Below are 27922 nucleotides of genomic sequence, written 5' to 3' on the forward strand. Positions count from 1 at the left end.
TGTTTCTGTCATAACCCCGAGGGCGATGGCCCTCCATACCTTTATATCCTTATACTTTTTATATAAACGCTTCAGTCTGTGCCCTCTGGTTGCTTGTTCACTCATTCAACAAATATTTATTGGAAGCCCATTAGGTTGCAGTCTCTGTCCCAGACAGTGCTGACTAATAGGGGCATAATTCCTCTCTTTGGAAGCTTCCATTCTTGTAGAGGATCCAGATAAGTGAACAAGCAAAAGAATTACAGAATCCTTTAGTTACTATGAAAGAGATAAAGAATGGAATATTCTGTCACAGAATAACCTTAGAGGAGGGGAGAAATGCCTTTGAAGGGCGGGTTCATCAATGAGGCAATGATACTGAAGTTTGGATGAAGAATGAAAAAGACGCTGGCTTTGCAAGATCCCGGCAGGGAATCCTGCTAGTGCAAAGGCCACAACACAAGAGAGACCCAGGTGTTTTCAAGTTCCTGATGGAAGCCCACGGCCGCCGAGAGAAGATGACGAGGGGGTCGTGGCATATGAGGAAGTGGAGAAGGAAGCAGGGGCCTAATCCCACTGGGCTTTGAAGGTTACAGTTAGGAGGCCAGGTTTTATTCAGAATGGAATGGGAGGGCATTAAAAGTATTGAAGCTGTAAACGTGAACTGATGAACAAGCTTTTAAGGTTTATTTTGGCTGCTGTGGGAGAGTGGATTGTAGGGAAAGTGAAAGTTGCTCAGTCGTGTCTGACTCTTTGCCACCTGGCCAGAATACTGGAGTAGGTAGCTTTTCCTTTTCTCCAGGGGATCTTCCCAACCCAGGGATCAAACCCAGATCTCCCACACTGCAGGCCGATTTTCTTACCAGCTGAGACACAAGGGAAGCCCAAGAACACTGGAGTGGGTAGCCTATTCCCTCTCCAGGGGATCTTCCAGACCCAGGAATTGAACCAGGGTCTCCTGCATTGCAGGCAGAGTCTTTACCAACTGAGCCGCCGGGGAAGCCTTGTAGGGAGGTGTGTGTAAAAGCCAAAGGACTCACGTTAGAGGGAGGGGCTGTGTGGGGCTCTTCTAGGCCAGCTTGGCAGTGGCCTGGACGGGCCTCCGTTGCTGGGTGGTGGTCCCCTGGTGGGGACTGGGTTCACCTCCCTCCGTCCTCATTGTCACTTGCTCCATGCCTGGCAGTGACCGTCAGCACATCGGTCCTCCACATGAGGACTCACGTCTGGATGGATCCTCCCCAGGGCCTCCACAGTCCAGCCCATTGTTCCTCAGAATCCTCGGGGTCCTGGCAGCATGCTGGTGAGCCTTGAGGGATTTTTCTTGAAAAACTTGAATTTTTTGTTATCATCAGCCAGTGTGCTTGTATCTTTTCTCCCCTTTATAGAGCTGAGGCTGCAATGTTGTTATTGCTGCTGATGCTCCCATGTGAGACAGCCGCCCAAACAAAATACGAGTGGAAACTTTGTTGTGTTTGGTCACAATTTTACTCAGTTTTTATTGTAAAATTGACGTGACCTTGATTTTTTGAAATTTCTGAAAATTTTAAGTTTCTGCTCAGCCCACTAAATTAGATAGAAGCTAGTAGATTCTGCCCTTCTCCATTGATATGCACAGTTCAGGGGTTGAACATTTATTCTTACTAGTCCTTTTGCCTATGAAGGTCCTAGCATCAAGTACTAGAAGATGATAGCCTGGCACTAAGGTGATGGGGCTTCCCTTGTAGCTCAGTTGGTAAAGAATCTGCCTGCAATGCAGGAGACCTGGGTTCAGTCCCTGGGTTGGGAAGATCCCCTGGAGAAGGAAATGGCAACCCACTCCAGGATTCTTGCCTGGAAAATCCCATGGACAGAGGAGCTGGCAGGCTACAGTCCATGGGGTCACAGAGTTGGACACGACTTAGAGACTAAATCACCACCAAGGTGATGAGGTCCAGGTGGACCAGCTGAGAAGGTGACCCCCTCCTGGGCCCGCTTGGCCAGCCCCTGTGGGTCAGAGTCCTAAGCTCGCCTGGGAAGAGGTGACTTGCTAGCCTCTGAACGAGACGAGGGCCCCCTCCAAGGGAAGGACATCCCCCAACTTTCCTCTTTATCGACATGCATCTCAGCACCAGGCATCTCATCCATCCTTAAAGTTTTGTTCTTCTTCCTGTCCCTGTTCCAAAGAACTGTCCTTCGTTTGCTTCTTTTTCATTCAACCTTTATGAGACCCCAGATACATGGCAGGGACTAGTAATCTGGCAGATCAAGAGAGACCGTCTCTGTCTCCAGACTTCATAAAGTGGTGGGAGAGGCAAACGTTCCTCAGATAATTAAATATAAATCTCTGACTGTGATAAGTGCAGGATACTGGGATTAGAATGAATGAATTGCAATCAGTGAATAAATCTTGACACATTCCAATTTAACTGCCTTAAAGTTTCTCTAAGTAAGAAGGCATACTTATTGGTTAAGTTTGTTTTTCTAACGTAAATAAAAATTCATCAGTTAACACTCTCCTCGTTCTTTTAAGTAATGTAGCTGTTCTCTCTCACAATGGGTAAGTCAGTAACAATAATAGTAATGGCAGACATTAATTGAGCGTCTGGTGTGTGCCAGGCACTATAATCCTAAGTACCGTCTTTACCTGTGCTGATTCACTTAATCGCCTAGACAGTGGGCGCTGTGAGGACTGTCATTTTATAGATGAGCAAACTGAGGCACAGAGAGGGTGAGTCCCAATCTAAAATTATCAACAGAACTTTCAACATTCACCCCTTTTTAACCCCTGTTAAATTTCCTCATTAAGTAAAAAAAAAAAAATTATGTTTTTGTTTATTTAACAAAGTTCCAGCGACAAACACATTATACCATCGAGCCAGTCTCCATAGGTAAAATGGCATATCCGTGAGCTCTTTATTATTTAGGTGTTTTAGTAATGAACTAAATTAGACTTAGAAGCTAGTAGATTCTGCCCTTCTCCATTGATACGCACAGTTCAGGGGTTGAACATTTATTCTTACTAGTCCTTTTGCCTATGAAGGTAATTTCATTAAAACTCGAATTATAGATTTCTTCTTATACTGTATTTGTTTTTAATTAAAGCTTCAGTTCAGTTCAGTCACTCAGTCGTGTCCGACTCTGCAACCCCACAGACTGCAGCACGCCAGGCCTCCCTGTTCATCACCAGCTCCCAGAGTTTACCCAAACTCATGCCCATTGAGTCGGGGATGCCATCCATCCATCTCATCCTCTGTCATCCCCTTCTCCTCCCGCCCTCAATCTTTCCCAGCATCAGTGAGTCAGCTCTTCACATCAGGTGGCCAAAGTATATTTGATTACAGTGTTGTGTTAGTTTCTGCTGTACATAAAAGTGATTCAGTTATAGACATACATACGTGTGTATGTATATATATATTCTTTTTCAGATTCTTTCCCATTGTGGTCGATTACAGGATATTGAATATAGTTCCCTGTACTATACAGTAGGACCTTGTTGTTTATCTGTTGTATATATAATATTGTGTATCTGCTAATCCCAAACTCCTAATTTATCCCCAACCCCTTTCGCCTTTGGTAGGCATAGGTTGGCTTTCTATGTCGGTGAGTCTGTTTCTGTCTCATAAATGAGTTCATCTTTTGCTTTATTTAAGACAGCAAAGTCAGTTTTTAGAATATAATCTTAATTATTCAAGATTAAAATATTTAAGTATGTATTTTACTATTTGAATTATTAACATTTAATGATTTAGTTGTTTCCATATTTTACTGTTTAACATTTAAAATTACTTAGCCTTCTATGTACGCATATTTTTTTTTTCCATTTTAAGAGAGTGGTCTCACGGTAAGGCGCCTGTTCTGTCCTTTTAGGAGCGCCTCAGTGCCCAGTGTACCCCACCGAGCTGGTGTTCGTGCTGGACCAGTCCCGGAGCGTCACAGAGCCCGAGTTTGTGCGGATGAAGGCGATGCTGTCCTCCCTGCTGAGCAGCCTGCGGGTCCGGGAGGACCACTGCCCCGCAGGCGCGCGCGTGGCCGTGCTGGCCTACGACTCCCACGCCAGGCTCCTCATCCGCTTCTCCGACACCTACAGGAAGGACCGACTCCTCCGAGAGATCGAGGCCCTCCCTTACGAGCGCTCCATGGCCAGCAGGGACATCGGCAAGGCCATGAGGTTTGTCTCCAGGCACGTCTTCAAGCGGATGCTCCCGGGGTCTCACGCCAGGAGAATCGCTACCTTCTTCAGTGGTGGCCCGTCCGTGGACCCCCAGACCATCACCACCGCTGGCATGGAGTTCAGCGCCCTGGACATCATCCCAGTGGTGATCGCTTTCAATCAGGTGCCCGCCGTCCGGCGATCGTTTGCGGTAAGAAGGGCCACCTGCCTCAGAAGTCTTCTCTGTCTTTCTGCCCGTGTTCAGGGACATGTACAGGAAAGCATGGAGCTGCGAGAAGTGTTTGTTACTATGTACCAGGAGCATGCCAAGCCCTGGATATGCACCTTCCTGTGTAGTTCACACAAGCAGCGTGTGTGAGATGGGAATCACTGTTATTCCCATTGTGTCGATGAGAACACTGAGTCTGCAGAGTGAGTGAGTGAAAGTCGCTCAGTCGTGTCCGACTCTTTGCGACCCCATAGACTATAGAGTCCATGGAATTCTCCAGGCCAGACACTGGAGTGGGGAGCCTTTCCCTTCTCCGGGAGATCTTCGCCACCCAGGAATCGAACCCAGGTCTCCGCAGATTCTTTACCAGCCGAGCCACTAGGGAAGCCCAACAATACTGGAGTGGGTAGTCTATCCCTTCGCTAGCGGATCTTCCTGACCCGGGATTTGAACCGGGGTCTCCTGAATTGCGGGCGGGCTGTTTACCCGCTGAGCCACTGAGGAAGCCCGAGTCTGCAGAAGCGGACCCATAGGCCCAGGTTCACACAGCTGCCTCCTGGCGGAGTCAGGGCTTGGATCCAGGCCTCTATTCTCCAGGACTCCCTGAGTTGGCTCTGGTGTATAGATACCAAGTTGGATGGCCAATAGACATTCAAGGATGTCACTGAGGTGGCCAGCGTGCTGGTCTCTGCTGTGTGATGGGACCCCACGGACCGAGTTTATAACGACCGAGTTTATAACGTTACCGATCGTTATCCTCCCTTTATGAAGGAAGAGTCATTCCAGTTACAGCTTCTTAGGTTGAAGATTAAAAATCTTACCGTGTGATATTTCTATTGACACTTTATTTAGTTTTCATTCTTGAGCACCCAGCAGCCTGCAGGATCTTACTTCCCTGACCAGGGACTGAACCCTCATCCTCAGCTGCGACAGAGTCCTGAGCTCTGGACCGCCAGGAAATTCGCTGTGTAGCATTTCTAGATAAACCACCCGGTATCCCAGTGATGTCCAAAACTCCCTGTGAGTGGAGCCTGTATGGCAGACGTTCTTTACAAAAAAGCACACCCGCTGGATCGGGCACAGTGTCCTTCTGGTCATCGGTGTCCACCCAGCGAGCTGGTTTGTTCTCCGTTCATGGGAGAGCCGTGAGGAGAGACCGCAGTGCACCCGCAAAGGGTGTTGGGAAATACAACCTGAGCCAGGAAGACAGGTGTTTGAAAATTATTTCATGGAGAGAAAGGGAAGTGAGAAGCAGCTGAGCCCCTGCCTTCAGGTGTGTGGAGGGATCTGCAGAGAACTAACCAGCCGACTCCAAGAAAGCAAGCTCTCCCATCAGAGAAACTGGAAGCCACAGCAGTGGCAAACCCCAGTTTAGACTCGAGTAGGAACTTTCTGAAGGCAAGACTGATGGATGTTGTCACCCGTTGGGTGACTAAATGTAAGTGGGCAAGACGCCACCTTTCTCTGAGGCCTTTTCTAGGGGTGGTCACTCGCCTGGCAAGGGTGACCTCCATCTGTCCTGGAGAATCAGGATTAAGAGGCCTTTTAGAGACCCTATCCAGCTCCCTAATATTTTCTGTGAAAGTGCTAAGCTAAGCAGATCAGAACCAAAACATAGTACTCCTCCATAAAATGCAGAAAGTGGTGCTTGTTTCCTGAAGTTGGTGCCAAGATGAAATGATGTCGCTCCATGCACCAGTCCCTGGGGTATAGCAAACACTCAAGAATGGTAGTTCTTGTTTTACTTAGGACTGTTACCAGTTTCTTGATAGTGAACTGAACTCCATTTAATAGTATTAAAGTCTGCATTGTTAAGGAGCTGAAACTGCTATTAGCATCCTTGAACAAACTCAGAATTACGAAAAGAAATAGGCTGGTGTATGAGACTCACAAAATAAAATGCTTGCACATTAGAAGCTGGAACCAGCCTACGCTAATGAAGTTGCTGTGAGAAGTAGTGGCTCAAAAGCTCTGTGAGTGGATACACAAAAGAAAAGTGAAAGTGAAAGTCACTCAGTCCTGCCTGACTCTTTGCAACCCCATGGACTATATATGTATAGTCCATGGAATTCTCTAGGCTAGAATACTGGAGTGGGTAGCCTTTCCCTTCTCCAGGGGATCTTCCCGACCCAGGGATGGAACCCAGGTCTGCCACATTGCAGACAGGTTCTTTACCGGCTGAGCCACTAGGGAAGCCCAAGAATCCTGGAGTGGGTGGCCTATCCCTTCTCCAGCGGATCTTCCCGACCCAGGAATTGAACCGGGGTCTCCTGCACTGCAGGCGGATTCTTTGCCAACTGAGTTGTGAGGGAAGCCCAGAGTCCTCCTTTCTTGGGAGCCCCCATTGTCCTTTGACTTTACTTAGTCACAGAAAAGGCAACTTAATATCCCGACTCAAATAATCGACGGTACCTGTGATACAAATTTAAACAGACACAATTCCACCCTCCCTCTCAAAGGTATGTGCATCGCATACAACTTAAGAAAAATGTATTTTGTTGAGTTTTTCTTTTAAGCTTTGGAGGACTGACAATCCCACTTAGAGTTTCTACCCAAATCACCTAGAGACTCCTTGCTCCTATATTGAAGGAGTTTATCTCAGAAGAACATCAGTGGAGGTTCAAATTCTTGACAATCACCCTCATAAACTAGAGCAGTATTGGCTTCAACATCCCTTGGGTAGAAAAAGAGTTAAGACATGCAGACAGAAGTCAGGCTTGGTTCCAAGGTTCATTCATCCTACATATGTTGAGTGAGCAACTGAAATATACCAGGTGCCATCCGAGACCCTGGGAACACAAGAGTAAGTAGAAAACCAAAAGACCCCACCCACTGGAGGGATGGAGCTATGCAGGGCTGTCCAGAGGGCTCAGAACAAATGGATGGGAACCGAATACCGGACATCGCACAAGAGAGATGATGTTACTACTTTCCCCTCAGCTTCTTTTTGAATTTATTTTTAATTGGAGAATAATTACACTATTGTGATGCTTTCCACCATATAGACACATGAATCAGCCATAAATATGTCATTTGTTAGCATTTTAGGAGCAGAGCTCAAAATTTTAATGACACGATACATTTTTATTTGGAGGCCATATTACAAAGCCATCATCTGTTTCGTAACCATTGTGACTCTTCTACAACTCCATTTGTCTGAGAGTTCAGCAGAATCCAACTGAAATTCAAAACCGGTGTAGAATGTGTATGGCAGGTCTCAGACACAGCTGCTCTGACAACACGGGCTCATTTCCCTGTGTTTCTGAGTGAACAGATTGTGTGATCCCCATCTTGGACATTTTTCACGATAGTGTGAAGCTGAGTGATGAGCCATTCATTCTTCTGGAACGCAAGGCTATTTTGATTGAAAAAACTTTAACCTCAGCTTTGTTTTGTCCCAAAGGTTTTTTCTTATAATTTGTTGGGCAATTACCTCTTAATTCTGGTGAACTTTTATTCGCTGCTAAGCTAAGTCACTTCAGTCATGTCTGCCTCTGTGCGACCCCATAGACGGCAGCCCACCAGGCTCCCCTGTCCCTGGGATTCTCCAGGCAAGAATACTGGAGTGGGTTGCCATTTCCTTCCCCAATGCATGAAAGTGAAAAGTGAAAGTGAAGTCGCTCAGTCGTGTCCGACCCTCAGTGACTCCATGGACTGCAGCCTTCCAGGTTCCTCCGTCCATGGGATTTTCCAGGCAAGAGTACTGAAGTGGGGTGCCATTGCCTTCTCCGCTGCATGTGAAGAATTCTAGTGTAGAATGGGCCTCCCTTTACAATATACTTACAAGAAATATATCCTTTTTGGCTAGCCTTATTTTCTTTCCTTTACTCTGCTGTTTAGCATTTCCAGTGAAAGAAACATTAGATGTAATAGCTGACATCACAGATTTTTCTAGTGATGAGGCAGAGGTAAAATTGGGGGGGGGGTTTGTGGGAAGTGGGGAACTTCAGCACTCTGAGCACCCACGCTTTTTATTTTCTGAAGGATTTCCTTTGTTGATAGAGAATTGTCTAAAGAAAGAAGAGTACTCAGAGTATTAATCGCATCTTCTCGAATGCACACATTTTTGGAGCCCCATGATATTGAGAAAGGAAAGAGCAAGGTATCACCCAGAACCATAGACTAAAGATCACATTGCCCACCTATGGACCATCCAAGCTGGTGCAGCTTTGAATCCACAGGATACTGAGCAATCGAAAAAGTGAACCTCATGCAGGGCGCCCAGCCTGGCACTCTGTGATGACTTAGAGGGGTGGGGTGCTCAAGAGGGACATGATTTATGTAGGAAATAGCTCAGCTGGAAATCCCATGACCTCCAGTTGAGCTGTTTCCTAGAGGAAATCCTAAAGGAAATCAGTCCTAAATATCCACTGGAAGGACTGATGCTGAAACTGAAGCTCCAATACTTTGGCCACCTGATGCAAAGAACTGACTCGTTGGGAAAGACCCTGATGCTGGGAAAAATTGAAGGCAGGAGGAGAAGGGGACAACAGAGGATGAGATGGTTGGAAGGCATCACTGACTGATGGTGATGAGTTTGAGCAAGCTCCAGGAGTTGGTGATGGACAGGGAGGCCTGGCATGCTGCAGTCCATGGGGTCACAAAGAGTCAGACATGACTGAGCAACTGAACTGAACTGATATATGCATGATCATGGCTGAGTTGTGTTGTTGTATGGCAGAAACCAACACAACATTTTAAAACAATTTCCCCCCAATTAAAAATGAAAAGTGAAAAAAAAAAAAAAAAAAAAAGAAAAGTGAGCCATAGGATACCTTTATTTAAAATCCCCGACTCAGCTTGGGTAGTAGGCTAACAGTAGTTGCTCAATGCTGTGTGGTAGGATGAATGATCTCTAAGACCACATCTGCTGAACTTTATTGATTAGGAGATTACTTGGGGGAGGGAGAGGGGAGAGCACAGACCCCCTGGGGTCCCCCATGTTTAAAAAAACATGCACTAGCTTCGGTGAGTAAAAGTATGGCTTTAGGTTGACACCACCATGTTGCCACAGGATTGAACGTGAAGCCTAAGTAATCAACTAGCTGCCACGTTTTATACACACAGAACACACACTCGAGCACCAAGGGCGGCAGTCGCTGGGTGACATGGTGAGAGCTGTGTTCTAAGCTAGGTTTGAACCCTTGATACAGAACCGCAGTCATCCAGGTAGCTCAGGCAGAGAGTGGAAGGCAGGTCTTATGTGGGGAAAGCGAAGTTTAAGCTGGAGGCGTCTTTGTTCCACCCTCCCCTGGGCTCACTATCCTCATCGCTGAAACGGTGGAACTGGCTTCTGAGATTCCTTCTGGCCCAAGCGTTCTGTGACTTGCTTCCCTGCACCCTGACAGTAGGCAGGAAGAGCTGACTTTGCCCCTGTCACATGGTCTGATCCACATTCTCTGGATGTGGTTTCCTGGTCCCTGATCACAGCACAGACGAGGTCATGACACGATTCCCTGGAAAGATTGCCCAGATACCTATTAAAAGCCACTAGTAATTAAAAGACATTAATGAGTTGTTAATAATTAATAAAGACTAATTGTGTCTGCTGGTGGGTTAGGCAAGAGTCAAGACCCTGTGCGCACAGGCTCCTGTTGACAAAGCATCCCCATTTGGCCCTCACTGCCCACCCCTTTTCTGCCGCCCGACCATCACAGGCTCTTCTTTAAATTGGAGTGTAGTTGACTTACAGTGTTGTGTCAGTTACTGCCATACAGCAAAGCGAATCAATTACACATTCACACATAACCCCTCTATTTTAGGATCTTTTCCCAAACAGGCCATTACAGAGTATTGGATAGCGTCCCCTGTGCTATACAGTCAGTCTGTTCAGTCGCTCAGTTGTGTCTGACTCTCTGTGACCCCATGGACTGCAGCACGCCAGGCCTCCCTGTCCATCACCAACTCCCAGAGTCCACCCAAACCCATGGCCATTGTGTCAGTGATGCCATCCAACCATCTCATCCTCTGTCCCCCACTTCTCCTCCTGCCTTCAATCTTTCCCAGCATCAGGGTCTTTTCCAATGAGTCAGTTCTTTGCATCAGGTGGCCAAAGTATTGGAGTCTTAGCTTCAGCCTCAGTCCTTCCAGTGAACAGCCAGGACTGACCTCCTTTTGGATGGACTGTTGGATCTCCTTGCAGTCCAAGGACTCTCAAGAGTCTCCTCCAACACCACAGTTCCAAAGCATCAATTCTTTGGTGCGAAGGTAGCTTCGGTGGTATCTACCTGATACCAGTAACATGCTTTTCATTTATGAACTCATTTTGTGTGCACACTTGCCCTTTTAAAGAGTAACGTGACTATTCTGTTTCTCAGATGAGAAAACAGAGGCATAGCTGCTTGTCCTCCAGCTAAAGGGAGAGTCACTGATTTAAACCCAGGCCAGCGTTCTTAGCCCCACTGGCGTTCTGCCTCCCCGGGGCCCCTCTGAGAGGAAGGGGGTGCTTTTGCTCTCTGTAGCACTCTGAACCATCCTGGGAGTTTCCGCAGCCCCACCCATGAAGCTCTTCTCACTTTTGCTTCTTGCAGATTGATGACACAGGCAGATTCCAAGTCATCATTATCCCATCTGGAGTTGACTCTGCACCAGCACTTGAGGAACTCCAGCGGTGTACTTTCTGCTACGGTGAGACCCCCAGGGAATGCGTAACTTGCTCAGGTCATTCAGCAGCACAGTGAGTCACTATCAAAAGGAGGGGCTGGCAGCGACATGAGTGGTCTTGGGAGGGTCTCCCCGGGGCTCACCCTGCCACACAGCCTCGTCCACAGATGGAGCCTCTCAGCTCATGCACCTTCTGGGAAACAGGAATCATCTTTAGAAAACCTCAGCCTGTCTCATGGCCAACTTCCTTGTGTGGTGAAATACATTTATGAGCTTTCTAAACCTCAGATGTTCACAGTCCCAAAGAAATGCTTTACGGTGGCAGTGGAAGTTAGCAGAAATGGATTTCTCACTGGAAAGAGGCTTTCTCAAAGCCCCAAATGTTAGGGATCTGAAAGATTTGTGATGCCAATTTGCCTGTGACTGCTTTACACACAGTATGTAGTTCTAGCTAGAGAACTGGCCAAAACCTGCATTTGAGTGTTCTAATAATTTGAACATGCTAATAATTACAAGAGTGGGAGCCGCTGAAGTTTCTGGTGGGTGTGATAGCTAACGGTTATCAGACATTCATTATTAGCCATGCACTGTTCTAATTGCTTTATGTGACAGTGATGGTGGTGATGATAATTTTTAATACTCAGGCTACCGGGTTTAATGCATTCCAAGTGCAGTGCCGTGCAAGTTGCTCAGTCGTGTCCGACTCTTTGCGACCCCATGGACTTTACAGTCCATGGAATTCTCCAGGCCGGAATACTGGAGTGGGTAGCCTTTCCCTTCTCCAGGGGATTTTCCCAACCCAGGGATCAAACCCAGGTCTCCTGCATTGCAGGTGGATTCTTTACCAGCTGAACCACAAGGAATGCGTTTCAAACACCCTTCTAATGGTTTCATTTGATCGTTATAATGGCCCTAAAATTTTTGAATGATTATTAGATCCGTTTTACAGATGAGGTGAAATAATTTGCTCACAGCCAAATCAAAATCAAAAAAGCTGGTTTTAATACACCTGCGGTTTATGAGAAACACAGATCACATTATACTGTTCCCTGAGACTCTGTACCTGGCCTTGAAGTAAGCAGTTAAATCCTCTCCTTCTCCACGTGTGTCAATGAGATGCTCCTTCTGGCCATATGAGTGACTCATGGGCCGGTGGCGACTCTGAGAGAGAAGCAGGATTCTCTCTTAACAACCCTCTCTTCCTGCTGTCTTGCCCTCTGCTGCCCTCTGATCAGTCATTTCACCACACTGTGGGCAGATTCTTCCCCCTCGAGTTCTCAGCTGTGGGATCAGACTCCTCAGTGACACATGTGCCTGTGTGATTTGTGGTCAGAAGTAGTCCGCGTGTGTCTGGAGATAGATCTGGGCTCCATTTCTTGGCTTAGAGCCTTGTTTTGTCCCTAAGGCACATAAGGGAAGGTATTTTGGCTGTTGTTTCCCGCAATTAAGAAACCCCACAAAACTGAGCAAACGGGCAGGGGGCTGTCCCTGGTTTTAAATATGTATTTATTTGTTTGGCTCTGCTGGGTCTTAGTTGCAACACACGGGATCTTTAGTTGTGACACGCGAACTCTTAGCTGTAGCATGTGGGATATAGTCCCCTGACCAGGGGCTGAACCTGGGCCCCCCTGCATTGGGAGCTCATAAGTCTTACCTGCTGGACCATCAGGGGCATTCCCACAGTTTATATCTTTATTGAGTCCGTGAGCAAGACTGGAATTCTGAAGTTTGCTCCATCCATTAAGGATCTGCACCCTGGTTATTAATCTTTCATCTAATCGCTTTTATTCATGGCTGGGCCCTTGTCTAAGTACTGGCTGTCCACATGCGTGGCTTGTCATTTCTCTTTGGTTTTTAAAGACAAAAGTCTCTTTAATGCTCATCCTTAACCATCAACTGTTATTGAAAATGTAGGACTGCAGAGTGTTGGCTCTATAAGAGCTCTCTAGGTGCATCTAACCCGACTATCTCGTTCTATGGAACTGGGGCCCGGTGGCGGCTTGGACAGGAGCACACAGCATGTTTGTTACTATGGACAGCCAGACCAGAGCCCAAATATCCTGACTTTCAGGCCAAGGGGCCTCCCCACCCTGTTGTACCGTGTGGCCTTGCCTCAAACAGTACAACACTGACTTCATATGCAGATACTTCTAGAAATGCTGGTGTGTCCTTTGGCAAAATGATTTTATTCTCCTGCCCTCAGGCTCTTTGGTAAAATTAGAAGATTAGATGACCTCTAAGATCCTTTAATTTCCAAGTTTTTTTGGTTCCTCTGAGTACTGTGGTCAGATTCAGTAAAATGCACTCTCTGTTTTATTACTACACCTTCTTTAAAAAGTGAGATATGCACACATTAAAATGACCTCATATTTTATGAAAGCCCATTAACATGTAGTATTTATATTCATTTATTTAATGAATACATACTGAGCTTTCAACTGATAGGTATAAAATATAAGTGGTGGCTCTGTCCTTAATGTCTCTACAAAAAAAAAAAAAAAAGACATTAAGTTATAAACCTGTATTTAAATTGAAATAAAAGATGCATTGCTTTTTTGCACTCTTACATTTTAAGCAGATTTATTTTCGTAATAAGGTAGTGTGTGTAGAATGACAGGGGCCCTTGGTTTAACCTGTATATTATCAATTAGAGAGGTCATTACTGTTTATGTCATGATACAGTAAACACACATACAAGCGTGAGATCAACTGTCCAGGTCAATCTTTATAAACTTAAAACGCAGCCAAGATGAAACTTGCGTCAGTGAATGGAACTCAAAACATGGGCTGAGTATAAAAATCTGTACTTTAGGGGTCAGGGTGCAAACCACATACTAGGAGATCTTCTGTTGATGACCTCAAAGTCATCTAGTTACTATATTAACATCAAAGATCATGCAGCCTCCAAATGTCAAAATGTTTGAGATGCTATCTTCTCTTTTTCTGTCTGCTTCTGTTTAGTAACCCTAAATGACTTTTCGGTCCGCAGATGTATGCAAGCCGGACGCTTCTTGCGATCAAGCCAGACCACCCCCTGTGCAGTCTTACGTGGACGCTGCTTTCCTTCTGGACAGCTCCCGGCATGTGGGAAGCGCAGAGTTTGAAGACATTCGAGGATTCTTGGGAGCACTGCTAGATCACTTTGAAGTCACCCCAGAGCCTGAGACCTCTGTCACCGGAGACCGGGTGGCCCTGTTAAGCCTCAGTCCCCCTCACTTCCTACCCGACACTCAGAGGAGCCCTGTTAGAAGTGAATTCAACCTGACCACCTACAGGAGTAAACGCCTCATGAAGAGACACGTGGAAGAATCCGTTCAGCAGCTAAATGGAGATGCTTTTATTGGTCACGCCCTACAGTGGACTCTGGACAATGTCTTCTCAAGGACACCCAATCTGAGAAGAAATAAAGTCATTTTTGTGATATCTGCTGGGGAAACCAGTCACTTGGACAGGGAAACCTTAAAGAAAGAATCCTTGAGGGCCAAGTGTCAAGGTTATACCCTGTTCGTGTTTTCCCTTGGGCCTTCTTGGAATGACCAGGAACTGGAAGATTTAGCCAGCTACCCTTTGGATCACCACTTGGTCCAGCTAGGCCGCATTCATAAACCTGACCACAGATATGGCGTGAAGTTTGTGAAGGCTTTTATAAGCTCAGTCAGGCGTAAGTCATAAAATCTTATTCTTTCTTGCACATTTCAGCATATTTTGTATTCCCCAAAGAAGGGCTGATGAACTGACATGGATTCTTGGAAGCCTCTGTCTTCAAGGGCGCTGCAGGGTCAGAAAGGAAAATAGGGAATAATGGATGGTGGAGGGAGGAAGCCTGTGATTTCTAAGCATTGAGTTCTCTGGCTCCTCTTTTTTATGCCTCTGGTTCCTATGGAGAAGCAGCCATAACAAACAGCTACTCACACATCTGTCTGCAGGGAGCACCATAGTCTGGGAGTGTGAAGTCACAGCCGGGATACTAGTTACAACGTAGAAACCCTTGCCATGTAACATTATCATGCTGCCCTTTGATGGAAAGTTTGACCAGTTAACACTCCGAGAGAGAACTAGAGAAAAATTCAACAATCCTTGGCTTTGCTTTTACAAGTTCTAAAGGCAGAGTTCGAAGTTTTAGGAGGCACCACTTTACATGTCAGAATGAAAGATGCATCCTTGCAAAACTTCGTTAGTTTTGTTAATGATTCTTTATGACGCCAGTAATTAGTGTAACTGTTGCCCATAAAAAAAGAAACGTGGGTTATATTTCTCGGTAGGAACTTGTCTCGAAAGTATGCAATTCATTTTGAATGCAGCAGGATGGATTCAGAGAAGGCAGACATGGTCCTGATATGGCTATGGAGGTCGAAAAGCACTGTCAGACTTCTGATCATTTTACTTTTGGAGTTCACATAAGGGAAAGTGAACACGCAGGCTAAAGGACACCCAGTGCCACATCCTACGTCTCAGACTTGTCACTGACATTCACTATGAGACCAGCTAGGGCTGCAAAGACCCTGACTGGTCAGGGCCGGTGAGATCTGAGGGGCCTTGGGGAATGGTCGGGGGGTGCTGACGTTGTGTCCTCGAGCTCTCTGCTACTCTAGGTGTGAGTCTAGGACCAACGTCCCAGCATCTCCTGGGAGCTTGTGAAAAATGTGGACTCTCCCGCCCCAGCCCAGACGTTTTGTTCCAGAATCTGTGTTTTATCAAGATCCTCAGTGATTCCTATATACATTATATGGTTTGAGAAACACTGATGCACGAGCCATATGCTCCTAGAGTAAGATTTCTGTGGATGGGTTCTGGAATAGAAACCAGAAAGAAGAGCTGGGAAAATGAGGGGGAAAAATAAATGAAGGCCAGGGGTCATTTGGAAAGAAGAGCTCATGAGGGATTTGTAAGGGTAAAACAACAGAGCACCTTGAAACTCAGCCCCTGAAAAGCCACGGCCTCTGTGTATTAGCACTCGCCCCGCCGGCCTTTCTTCTCCGCTCTGCAAACGTGTTCTCCTGTGCTTACTATGTGGCAACTTGCTTGTGGTTTGCAACGGTTCCAGACCCTGAATTACAAGTGTCTGCGGATCCCCAAAAAACCCATTTTCATGGAAAAGCCGAACAGAAACCACCTTGAAAGACTGAGAAATTTGTCAAGAAACACTCCTTATAAGGCAAAAAGTTGAAAGGAGGTTAAGGTAGAATTTACTTCCCTGGCCCCACAAAATTCCTAGTGCTGTTTCACGGTAACTAGTCAAACTGTATGATTAGATAAATGACACCCTCACCACCACCCAGGGAAAGGGGAGGAGATACTTTAAGAAGAATTACTTGAGGTGGGTGAGAAATATATAAAGTGCTTGTGAAAAACTATAGTCATGACCCTACTTTTCTAAAAAGTATCTAGAAATCTCCAACATTTAAACTATAGCTTTCAAAGTACAAAAAGTTGAGAAGACTGACATTCAGTTCAGCCGCTCAGTCGTGTCCGACTCTTAGTGACCCGATGGACGGCAGCAGGCCAGGCCTCCCTGTCCATCATCAACTCCCGGAGCTTGCTCAAACTCATGTCCATTGAGTCGGTGATCCCATCCCACCATCTCATCCTCTATCGTCTCCTTCTCCTCCTGCCCTCAATCTTTCCCAGAATCAGGGTCTTTTCCAATGAGTCAGTTCTTAGCATTAGATGGCCAAACTATGACTTTGACATAATCATATCCAATCCCACATCCTCCATTCAGAGCAGGCCCCCGGACCCACACGCACCTCTTCAATATTAACACATATGTGGGGGCTTCTCAGGTGGCTCAGAGGTAAAGAGTCCGCCTGCCAGTGCAGGAGATGTGGGTTCCATCCCTGGGTTGGGAAGATCCCCCAGAGGCGGAAATGGCAACCCACTCCAGCATTCTTGCGTGAAAACTCCCATGGACAGAGGACAGGCTCCAGTTCACGGGGTCACAAAGAGTCAGAGACAACTGACCAAACAGGCACTCAGCACATTAGGCACCTGCTTTGAGCCACTGACTGTTGAGGGAAGGGGTATCAAGCAGGGACCCAACCCTCAACCCTGTTTGTTTGGGACCAAACCAGATCTGGTCCCAACCCTCCCAGGCATGCGCAAGCAGGGACCCAACCCTTAACCCTGTTTGTTTGGGACCAAACCAGATCTGGTCCCAACCCTCCCAGGCATGCGCAAGCAGGGACCCAACCCTTAACCCTGTTTGTTTGGCACCAAACAGATCTGGTCCCAACCCTCCCAGGTATGTGCATCCAGCTCCCTCTCTAAGTAACTCCTGTTTATCACGCTACTGTGACAGAATTGGTTACCAGACACAGTTCACATCAGAATAGACATATTTTCTAAGCAAAACTACTACTGACCAAAACTATTGCTGATACTTAGAGTGAAGACAGATAACTAAACATCAAATGCACATAAAGGAAACAGCCCAGGCTTGGCCGTTCACTCTAGAAGCACACAGCCCAGTCTGCAACAGCAGCTCAGGAGATGGTGCTGGGTCACAGCCCAGGACCAACTTGCAATTTACGGTGACCCAGGGTCATCAGGAAGAGGTTTAATCATGTTTAACATACAATTGAATCAAAAGCTTCAAGGAAATAAATCATGCATTTTTTAAAGTTTCTCAACAGAAAAGGCTTTTTCATGTTTTAAATAGTATTGGAAGAAGCATGCGTTAATATTATGAAAAAATAATATATTTCAGAGGAAGTGAATCATAATGAATTAAACCCCAAATGGACCACGGTTACTGTTGTTGTTAATGATACAGAGAACGTAAAGGGAATGTTCTTTTCCGTTTGCAATTTGGGATTTCAAAGGAGCAAATAAAAAATAACTATTCTGATTAGTTCAGGTCGGTTAGAGGCCAGACTCTTAGGATGGGCTCATGATTTCTCTCTAACGTTTAATGGACTTTGGCAGCTAAGAGTATCTTATTGCAAAGTAAGTTGAATTCTCTACTTACACATTTGGCAGCTGTGAATTTTCTCAGCCTAGTTTTAGAGAGTCTGGTGAGAAATCGGCTTCATCTCATGTGGCCACCCTAGTTGGTGTCTTTCTTTCATGGATGTGGAGTCCAGTGATGTACGCAAAGCAGATTGCTGTCATGTTAATTGCTGTGAATAAGAGTCTCCTCACAGATTTCTTTTTCTTCCTAGGTGCAATCAACAAATATCCACCAATAAATATCAAAGCAAAGTGCAACAGACTCAGCTCTACGGAGCCACAGCAGCCCCCACTCCAGTTTGTGAGAAGGTATTAACCTGCTTGGTATTTACTTGAACAATGAATGTGCTACCCTCTTCCCCTTCCTTCTTTTCTCCCTCTTCCTCTATGCTATTTGGACAAAATATATCACTATGTGATAATAAGATAGAAGTTGAGGGAACAAGAGATAATAAAAAATGGCAGGTCCATCTGAAAACAGAGTTTTTTAAAATAGAAAATCTAATTGTTGAACTAAAACAACCAATGGGACACCCCAGTGGCAATGAGCACACCAAATAACCAGATCTTGGTTTCTAAGTATCATTCCCATTGAAAGGAATCAGGGTTTCTTCCAGAAACAACTAATCCTAGGCTGTAACAGGGAAAGTACAAGGTGAGCCTGGAACATTCATTATGCCAGAAAGCAAGAAAGTAGCAATAATAATAATAATAATAATAAGATAAATAACAGTCATGTCAAAAGGGCAAATGAGTTGTCTTGAAAGGGTTTACCACTAGCAGGATTTTGGACTATTTGAACATCAGAAAGAATAATGATGGTCATGGATTACAGCACTGAATTTTAAAAATCTGCAGCTCTATGTAGAGATCCAAAAAGAGAGGAGGAGAGGAAATGTTCTTTTCTTACACAAGTATAGTACCTAATAAATGCAGAAGTGGTAGAATGAGAAAACCACAAGTTTGTAATCCCTGCTCTAATAACTGAGTCAGGCAAGAATCAAGGAATGCTAAACCCAGCCCCAGAGAAGCCTTCCCACACTTACTAATTACAAACAAGGGAAGGTACCCTTTCCTGCTGAGGTCTGGCCACACCCACTGCAACCAGGATCTGATACTATGTATCTCCTGAGGGGAGGAAGGGGAGACACAGTATCAACTGTGGGATTCTGGCTGGAGAGCTTTGACCCAAGTCAAATAATGAGGAAACCAGGGGACAATTCCAGAATGTGAACTGTCCTTCAAAACAGCTGACCTGTACTTCCTAGGTGTCAACATCATGAACCTCAGAGGGATATGGGGTAATGTCCTAGGATGGGAGAGCCTGCAGACAAAATGGCCAAGTGGGGTGGTTGGATCCTAGAGCAGGAAAAAAAAAAAGCCTATATTAATGACATTTGGAGAAATGGCAACCCACTCCAGTATTCTTGCCAGGAAAAAGCTGTGGACAGAGAAGCATGTCGGGCTACAGTCCATGGGGTCACAAAGAGTTGAACACAACTGAGTGGCTGAGCACACACAACAACATTTGGGGGATAACTGGGGAAACTTGAGGATGAAAATATATTGGGTGATTTAATTCATGTGAATTTACTTATGCATGGTGATAATTATGTTTGTATAAGAGAATGTCTTTGTTCTTGAGAGAGGTAGGTTGGAAAGTATTTAAGAGTAACATGCATGATGGCTACAACCTACTTTCAGATGGTTTCATAAAAGGAAGCAAAGTGTGTGTGTATGCATATATAAGCATATATGCATATATATATGTACGTATGTGTGTAAGGAGTATGACAAGGCTGTATATTGTCACCCTGCTCATTTAACTTCTGCACAGAGTACATCATGCAAAATACCAGACGATGATCACAAGCTAGAATCAAGATTGCTGGGAAAAATATCAACAACCTCAGATAGAAAGTTAATAATGATTCTCATGGCAGAAAGTGAAGAGGAACTAAAAAGCCTCTTGATGAAAGTAAAAGAGGAAAGTGAAAAAGTTGGCTTAAAGCTCAACATTCAGAAAACGAAGATCATGGCATCTGGTCCCATCACTTCATGGCAAACAGATGGGGAAACAGTGTCAGACTTTATTTTGGGGGGCCCCAAAGTCCATTCTGAAGGAAATCAACCCTGGGATTTCTTTGGAAGGAATGATGCTGCGGCTCCAGTACTTTGGCCACCTCATGCAAAGAGTTGACTCACTGGAAAAGACTCTGATGCTGGGAGGGATTGGGGGCAGGAGGAGAAGGGGACGACAGAGGATGAGATGGCTGGATGGCATCACGGACTCGATGGACATGAGTCTGAGTGAACTCCGGGAGATGGTGATGGACAGGGAGGCCTGGCGTGCTGCGATTCATGGGGTCGCAAAGAGTCGGACACGACTGAGTGACTGAACTGAACTGAAAGTCACTGCAGATGGTGACTGCAGCCATGAAATTACAAGACGCTTACTCCTTGGAAGGAAACTTATGACCAACCTAGATAGCATATTCAAAAGCAGAGACATTACTTTGCTGACTAAGGTCTGTCTAGCCAAGGCTATGGTTTTTCCAGTGGTCATGTATGGATGTGAGAGTTGGACTGTGAAGAAGGCTGAGCGCCGAAAAATTGATGCTTTTGAACTGTGGTGTTGGAGAAGACTCTTGAGAGTCCCTTGGACTGCAAGGAGATCCAACCAGTCCATTCTGAAGGAGATCAACCCTGGGATTTCTTTGGAGGCAATGATGCTGAAGCTGAAACTGCAGTACTTTGGCCACCTCATGCGAAGAGTTGACTCATTGGAAAAGACTCTGATGCTGGGAAAGATTGAGGGCAGGAGGAGAAGGGGGCGATAGAGGATGAGATTGTTAGATAGCATCACCGAATCAATGGTCATGAATTTGAGCAAACTCTAGGAGATGGTGGAGAACATGCTACAGTCCATGGGGTCACAAAGAGTCAGACACAACTTAGCAAGTGAATAACAACCAAATGTATATGTGTGTAGACACACAGGGTCACAAGGTGATAATAGGTAGGAAAACCATTTAGATGAAAGATATATTGGTATTTACCCATGGTTCTCTGTTCTTTACAATATTCTACAAATTTGACCATTTTCAAAATAAAAAGATAACTTGTAAAATTCAATGGCTGGATTAAACAGAGCAATAGACACATCTGAAGAGAAACATAAAGAACTGGAAAATAAAGCTAAAGAAATTGTTCAGAATGCAGCAGGTGAAGCCATCACAGTGAGGAGCCTCCAATGATGAGCAGCCCCCGCTTGCCACAGCCAGGGAAAGCCTACTCAACAAAGACCAGCATAGCCAAAAAAAGAAAATCATATAAAAAAGAACTTATGGCAGACATGAATTAAAAGATAAAAAAAAATGCAAGGTGTAACGGGCAGGATAAATAGAAAAAAAAAATAACAGTTAGAATGGTGCAGGGGAATGCAGAACTTCAGGAAGAAGAAAAGTTAAAAGCAGCCAGAAAGAGCAGATCCACAGAGAATCCAAAAGTAGGCTGACAGCTGAATAATCAGTAGCAGTGGTAGAAGCCACAAAACAATTGAGAACCTTCTAAATAATGGAAGGAAAATCTTGCCAGCTTAGAAAAACTGCCTTTCAGTATTTTTAACAGAAAAAAACCAAGTTGTACTAAGACTGTAAATGTGTGTTGCTAAATATTTATTATTTATCAATAGACATGAGAAAAGATACCGAACAATGCAATTATCTTTCAGTTATTAAAAAATGAAGCCTTGAGCTTCAGTTCAGTGAGGGAAAATGGAATGAAAACAAACGATATAATATTTTTAAACTGAAAACGCAAGAAAGGAAAAAATAGAAGTAGTAAGCACAAAGTAAGACAGCAGAATCCAATCCATTTCTGTATGTCAGCAATCATAATAAAAATATACAGACCAAGCATGCCAGTTACAGTTAGTAGATTTAAGAAAACAAAATAAAATCCAGTTATACCTGTTTTTAAGATAAGGACAAGCTACAAGATAAGGGCATGGGAAAGTTGAAAGTAAACTTATGGAAAAAAGTATAGTAGGCAAATATTTTGAAAAGAAAACTGGAATAGCCTTATATCCAATAAAATATACTTTATTTTTTTCATTGAAGTATAGTTGATTTACAATGTTGTATTAGTTTCTAAGTGAAGTAAGTCAGATAAAATGTACTTCTAAACAAAACCATTTTGTATGGATAGAGTACATGATCATTACATGATGATAAAGTGTTTAATTCATGATGAAGATATAACAATTCTAAACTTATATGAGGGGCTTCCCTGGTGGTTCAGACAGTAAAGAGTCTGCCTGCAATGCAAGAGACCTGGGTTCAATCCCTGTGTCTAGGAGATCCCCTGGAGAAGGAAATGGCAACCCACTCCAGTATTCTTGCCTGGAAAATCCCACGGATGGAGGAGCCTGGTGGGCTACAATCCATGGGTTTGCATAGTGAGACTCGACGAAGTGATTATAACACTTTCATAAAGTAATACTGAAATATACAAAGTGAAAATTGAAGGAGTAGTTGCCATTAAAATATCAGAGTTGGAGATTTTAGTATATCAGTTTGAATAGTTAGGTCAAGCAGACAAAAATTAAAGTTATTTAATCATAAGTCGGACACGACTGAGCGACTTCACTTTCACTTTTCACTTTCATGCATTGGAGAAGGAAATGGCAACTCACTCCAGTGTTCTTGCCTGGAGAATCCCAGGGACGGGGGAGCCTGGTGGGCTGCCGTCTATGGGGTCGCACAGAGTCGGAATGACTGATGTGACTTAGCAACAGCAGCAGCAGCAACAAGCTTGAATAGACTCATATAGAATTCTGCACAGGAAAATGAGACATTCTTCTGAACAAATGGAATGTTACTGACTCTCCATCAGGGTAGAGATTGTACAGATGTCTACTGTGCAGTTTTGTTTATAAAGCAACTGTCAACAAATCTCTAAGAACTGGCTTCATACAGTCCAAATTAATCACAATCAAGTTAGAAATTCATACATGCAATATTTTCACAGTCCATATGTTTTTAAATTAAAATCACATTTCTAAATAACTAATGAAAAAATTCATAATAAAACTTAGAAATATTGTTAGAACTACATAATGATCAAAAATACTACATGCAAACTTTGTGGGATGCTTGCTTCAGAATTCATATTTCAGCAAAGTTCATAGTTTTAATTCTTGTGTTAGGGAAATGTCTTTACATACAATGTTATATTAGTTTCACTGTACCACACAGTGATTCAACATTTATATACATTACTAGACGATCACCATGGTAAGTCTAGCTATTCTCCGTCACCACTTGCAATTATAACAATATTACTGACTATATCCTGTATTCTGTATGTTGCATCCTCCTGACTTCTTTATTTTATAACTAGAGGGGTTTGTGCCTCTTAAACCCCTTCACCTGTTTGGCCCATCCTCCCACACACCCTCCTGTCTAGCAAGCACCACTTCGTGTTAATGAATCTTTTTCTGGGTTTTTTGTTCATTTGCTTTGCTTTTTAGCTTCCACATGTAAGTGAAATCATATGGTCTTTGCCTTTCTCTGTCTGACACATTACACTTAGCATAACACTCTCTAGGTTCACCCATGTTACATATGGCAAGATTTCTCTCTTTTCATGGCTGAGTAATATTCCATTGTGTATAAATTCCACATCTTTATCCATTCATCTATCGATGGACACTTAGGTTGCTTCCATATCTTGGGTATCGTAAATAGTGCTTCAGTGAGCATACATACATCTTTGCAAAGTAGTGTTTTCATCTTCTTCAGGAAAATATCCAAAAGTACAATTGCTGGATCATGTGATGGTTCTATTTTTAATTTTTTGAGGAACCACCATACACTTTTCCATGGTATGTTCGGGAATCTTTTAAACTCTAAAAGCTAATGAGCCAGACATTGCTCTTCAGGTGTAATAGAAAATATATATTAAAAAAAATTAAACAACAAGATTCCACTATATAGCACAAAGAACTATATTCAGTGAAAGTTCTCAGTCATGTCTGAGTCTTTGCAGCCTCATGGACTATACAGTCCATGGAATTCTCCAGGCCAGAATACTGGAGTGGGTAGCCTTTCTCTTCTCTAGGGGATCTTCCCAACCCAGGAACTGAACCCAGGTCTCCCACATTGCAGGTGGATTCTTTACCAGTGAGCCACAGGGAAGCCCATTCAATACCCTATGATATGCATAATGGAAAGGAATATTATTTAAATATTATATTGAATATTTAAAAAAGAATGTGTATACATATATATGTGTGTGTGTAACTAAATCACTTTGCTCTTTGCTAGAAATTAACACAGCGTTGTAAATCAACTATATTTCAATTAAAAACTTTTAAATTGAAAAGTAAAAAAATACTTCAGTAAAAAAAATACTTCAATAAAAAAACAGAAACTAACACAACATTGTAAATTTACTATACTTCTATTTTTTTAAAGATGTAAAAATGTAATTAAAAAATAATTTAAAATTTTTTTTAAGTGTTATAGGATAAAAAAAGAAATACTCAAAGAATGGAATGAGAGTAGAACATACTTTTAAAAATATCTTAATTTAAAAAATTGCCAGCAACAAAGGCAAAAGTTAGTTATTTTAAAACAATAATATACATATAGATCATATCCTTTGCATGTACAAATATTACTTATTTTTTTAATTAGAAATAATTGAAACCAAGCAGTTAGTGTCTCTTTTGTTTCAGTGTAAATCACACTGTACAAACACACACGTTCCCCACGTACAGCTGAAGTCAGAGTGCCCCAGGGTGAGGCTGAGGCAGGCGTCTCTGCATATGGCTTCTCTCGATGTGCAGAGGGCGCGTCCTCATGCAGTGATGGGCTGGAGAGCCCTCCGGATCCGGCGCCAGAAGCTGCAAGAAGCCTCTGCCTGGAGGCTCCTCACCTTGCTGGGAGGCAGGGGAACTGTCCAGCAGCAAATGCTTCTGAAGTCAGGTTCAGTAAGCCGGCGCGGTCAGTCCGGGAGGGGCAGGGCGCCCCCTGCTGCGGTGTCTGTCCGTGAGGAAAGGGCCCTCGAGTTTGCATGTGCACCAGGCTTCGTATATTACAGATAACTGCAAGGCACATGCGGGAGCCAGCCTATCAAAATTAAAGACGTTCTTGGAAAACCTTCCCACCCTGCATTTCCTCCCGCTTCTGCACTTTGCCCTAACATATACTCAGTTCAGTTCAGCCGCTCAGTCATGTCCAACTCTCTGTGACCCCATGGACTGCAGCACGCCAGGCCTCCCTGTCCATCACCAACTCCCAGAGCTTGCTCAAACTCATGTCCATCGAGTCGGTGATGCCATCCAACCATCTCGTCCTCTGTCGTCCCCTGCTCGGATTCTCCTGCATACCTGGAAGGGTGAGATGTCATGAAATGCTGGGGTGTACGGAGGAGACGAATCCACACTGCCGTCGGTGATTCTCTGACAGCGTGTTCAACCAAGACTCCCCATGTGTTTCCTGAGTCATCAAAGGCTGTAATAAAAGGTAACAAGCCATGTGGCTGCTTCTGAAACTCCCTGCCTGAGCCTTTCATGAACTGGGCACACGCGACTGAGGGAGACAAGAATGCCTGGCAGCAAGAGGCCTGGCCACCAGGATGACTTCCTTCATCCTCAGAATGACTTGCATGAGAAGTAGGTCATTCCACTGTCAGATTCTGAGAAATACAGACAGAAGCTGGTTCTTCTCCAAAGGTGGGGTGGTTGGGGGCAGGGGGGTGTGGACATTAAACCAAATCGCAAGCAACCAAGGAAACAGATGCCCATGAGGGAGAGATTGCAGGGCAGCCTCTACATAAGCACCTACATCCACTCAGACAATAAAAGACCGAAAGCCACCTGCCTACTCATCTAGGCAGGCAAGCACTCCTGCCAGACTTGGAAGCGATGGCAGGCCAGAACCAGAACAATTGAGCTGTTAAAATGGGCACGGTTAACCAGGGCCATGTGAATACACATCTGTTGTAATTCTAATTTCCAATGTGTGTTTTCTAGACGCACAAAATGTGTCAGATGAAAAGAATTCTTGAAATAAAAGCCATCTCGTCTGCATTTTCCACGCCACTGCATCCAGTCCACTAATAAATGCAGCTTGACTGATTCCTGGTTGTCTGCATAGTTGATGGAATCTGTGATCACGGGGAATTAAATCTGCAATTAGCCCCACCCATTTTTCTTTCCCAAGTTTTACTGGAGCTGGGCACAACTGCAGAATGAATGGACAGTATTTCATTCCTGTTTCTTCCTCTTGACTACATGCTGTTGAAATTACCCATCAACAAAGAAGTATCTGAACAACATAGAAATAAGAGAAAGAAAATCAGCAAGTCTCTATGATTCCTGGAATAATCAAATGATTCTTATCGAGCGCTTAGCCAATTACAAACTGCACATATGATACAGTGGAAAAGATGGAAGATTCAGCGATATAGAGTTTATTATGTCCAACCCTATTAAGAATAAAAATATTTGAGGGGGGAAAGTAGCATCACAATGCTGTACAGGAATTTAACTTTTTCTTAACAAAGAGGGAGGAGGAAGACAAAGACAACTAAATTTGCTGTGAAAAGGATCAAATACAAAGGGAGAGCGTGAGGCTGAAGGGGAGAAAGCGGTACAGGCAAGGTAAACTCAGCCGTGGACAGTGTGTCCCAGGCCTGAGAGAATGTCCCCTCGCTATCGCGGGGCCATGGTTTGTGCATACAGAGTTACCTCTTTGGAGGATTTGCATTCATGACATTTAGTCTGGAAGTTAACAAGAAAATGGGGCTTCTCTGGTAGCTCAGTTGGTAAAGAATCCGCCTGCAGTGCAGGAGACCCCGGTTCGATTCCTGGGTCAGGAAGATCCGCTGGAGAAGGGATAGGCTACCCACTGCAGTATTCTTGGGCTTCCCCTGTGGCTCAGCTGGTAAAGAATCCACCTTCAATGCGGGAGACCTGGCTTCAATCTCTGGGTTGGAAAGATCCCCTGGAGAAGGGAAAGGCTCCCCACTCCAGTGTCTGGCCTGGAGAACTCCATGGACCGTATAGTCCATGGGGTTGCAAGAGTCGGACACGACTGAGCGACTTTCACTTTCACTTTTCACTTTAACAAGAAAACATAGAGAAAAGCACAACAGGGGAAGGTGTGCGGAAATGGCGTTTGCCCTGGAATTGGGCCAGGGCTGCCATTCTTGGTGACTGAAGGAGTTGTTAATCAACACAGCACATTCATGAAAGCAGGACAGAAGCCCAGACACGCTGTACACGAGGTGCGGCGGCCTCGGGGCCTGTGTTACAGGGCTTCTCTGTCGGTCTGATGTCTCCCTTACCCCCAACACCCACGACAGATGAAAGAAGAAAACGTGAGTGTGTGTGTGAGAGAGAGAAAGGGGACAGCAAGATAAGTTTCACTTGTTTTTACATCCTTCACTTACTCATTTTCGAAATCATGATGCTTTTGTGAGAGAGATCGGATTGACAGCTGGACAAAGCAGAAAAATCCAAACGCAGAGGAAGGGCCCGTGGTGACTGTGGTGAGACTGTCCTCCTGGTCCCAACGTTTTGCGGCTCTTATGTACGACTCTTCCGCAGTCAAAACACAGCTAGCCTCTCTCATGCCACCAGGCCCCTCTCATTTTTAATTTAAAAGTATTCATGAAGAGTTCATAGCTTCTTAACTTCTGCCCTGGCAACCTGCCTTCCTGCAGCCCTGCACCCGTGTATCCAGGTCTTCTGACAGCATGACGTTCATTCTTTCACTTTCTTATTCCAAATATCATGAGAGTCCTCCGTAGTTTCCTGGGTAAAAAGCTAGTTTCACGGAAGTAACACAGGACTCTTCCTCTCAGAAGAATCTGGCTGTAGCCTCAGCTCTGCCTCCCATGAGCCCCATACTCATGTCTGAGCAGCTGACACCTTGGGGCTTTGTCAATCACAGCATTGGTGGTTTGTATTCTGACTTTCCACCTGAAGAAACAAGGATCCCTCTAGTTAAGTGGGCTGCTCA

General features: G+C 44.5%; 1 protein-coding gene across 1 annotated transcript in view; it reads left to right on the top strand.

The window, feature by feature from the left end:
• The window catches only part of COL6A6 (collagen type VI alpha 6 chain), a 119409-nt gene that overhangs the window by 89254 nt on the left and 2233 nt on the right, over positions 1–27922 (top strand). The window contains exons 32-35 of the mRNA XM_040263812.1: positions 3826–4319; positions 10868–10964; positions 13930–14601; positions 18101–18197. Coding sequence (XP_040119746.1) covers positions 3826–4319; positions 10868–10964; positions 13930–14601; positions 18101–18197 — 1360 coding nt within the window. The remainder of the gene's footprint in view (positions 1–3825; positions 4320–10867; positions 10965–13929; positions 14602–18100; positions 18198–27922) is intronic.

The sequence above is a fragment of the Oryx dammah genome, unplaced genomic scaffold (genome assembly GCF_014754425.2).
Source record: "Oryx dammah isolate SB20612 unplaced genomic scaffold, SCBI_Odam_1.1 HiC_scaffold_2, whole genome shotgun sequence".
NCBI classification, from domain to species: Eukaryota; Metazoa; Chordata; class Mammalia; order Artiodactyla; family Bovidae; genus Oryx; species Oryx dammah.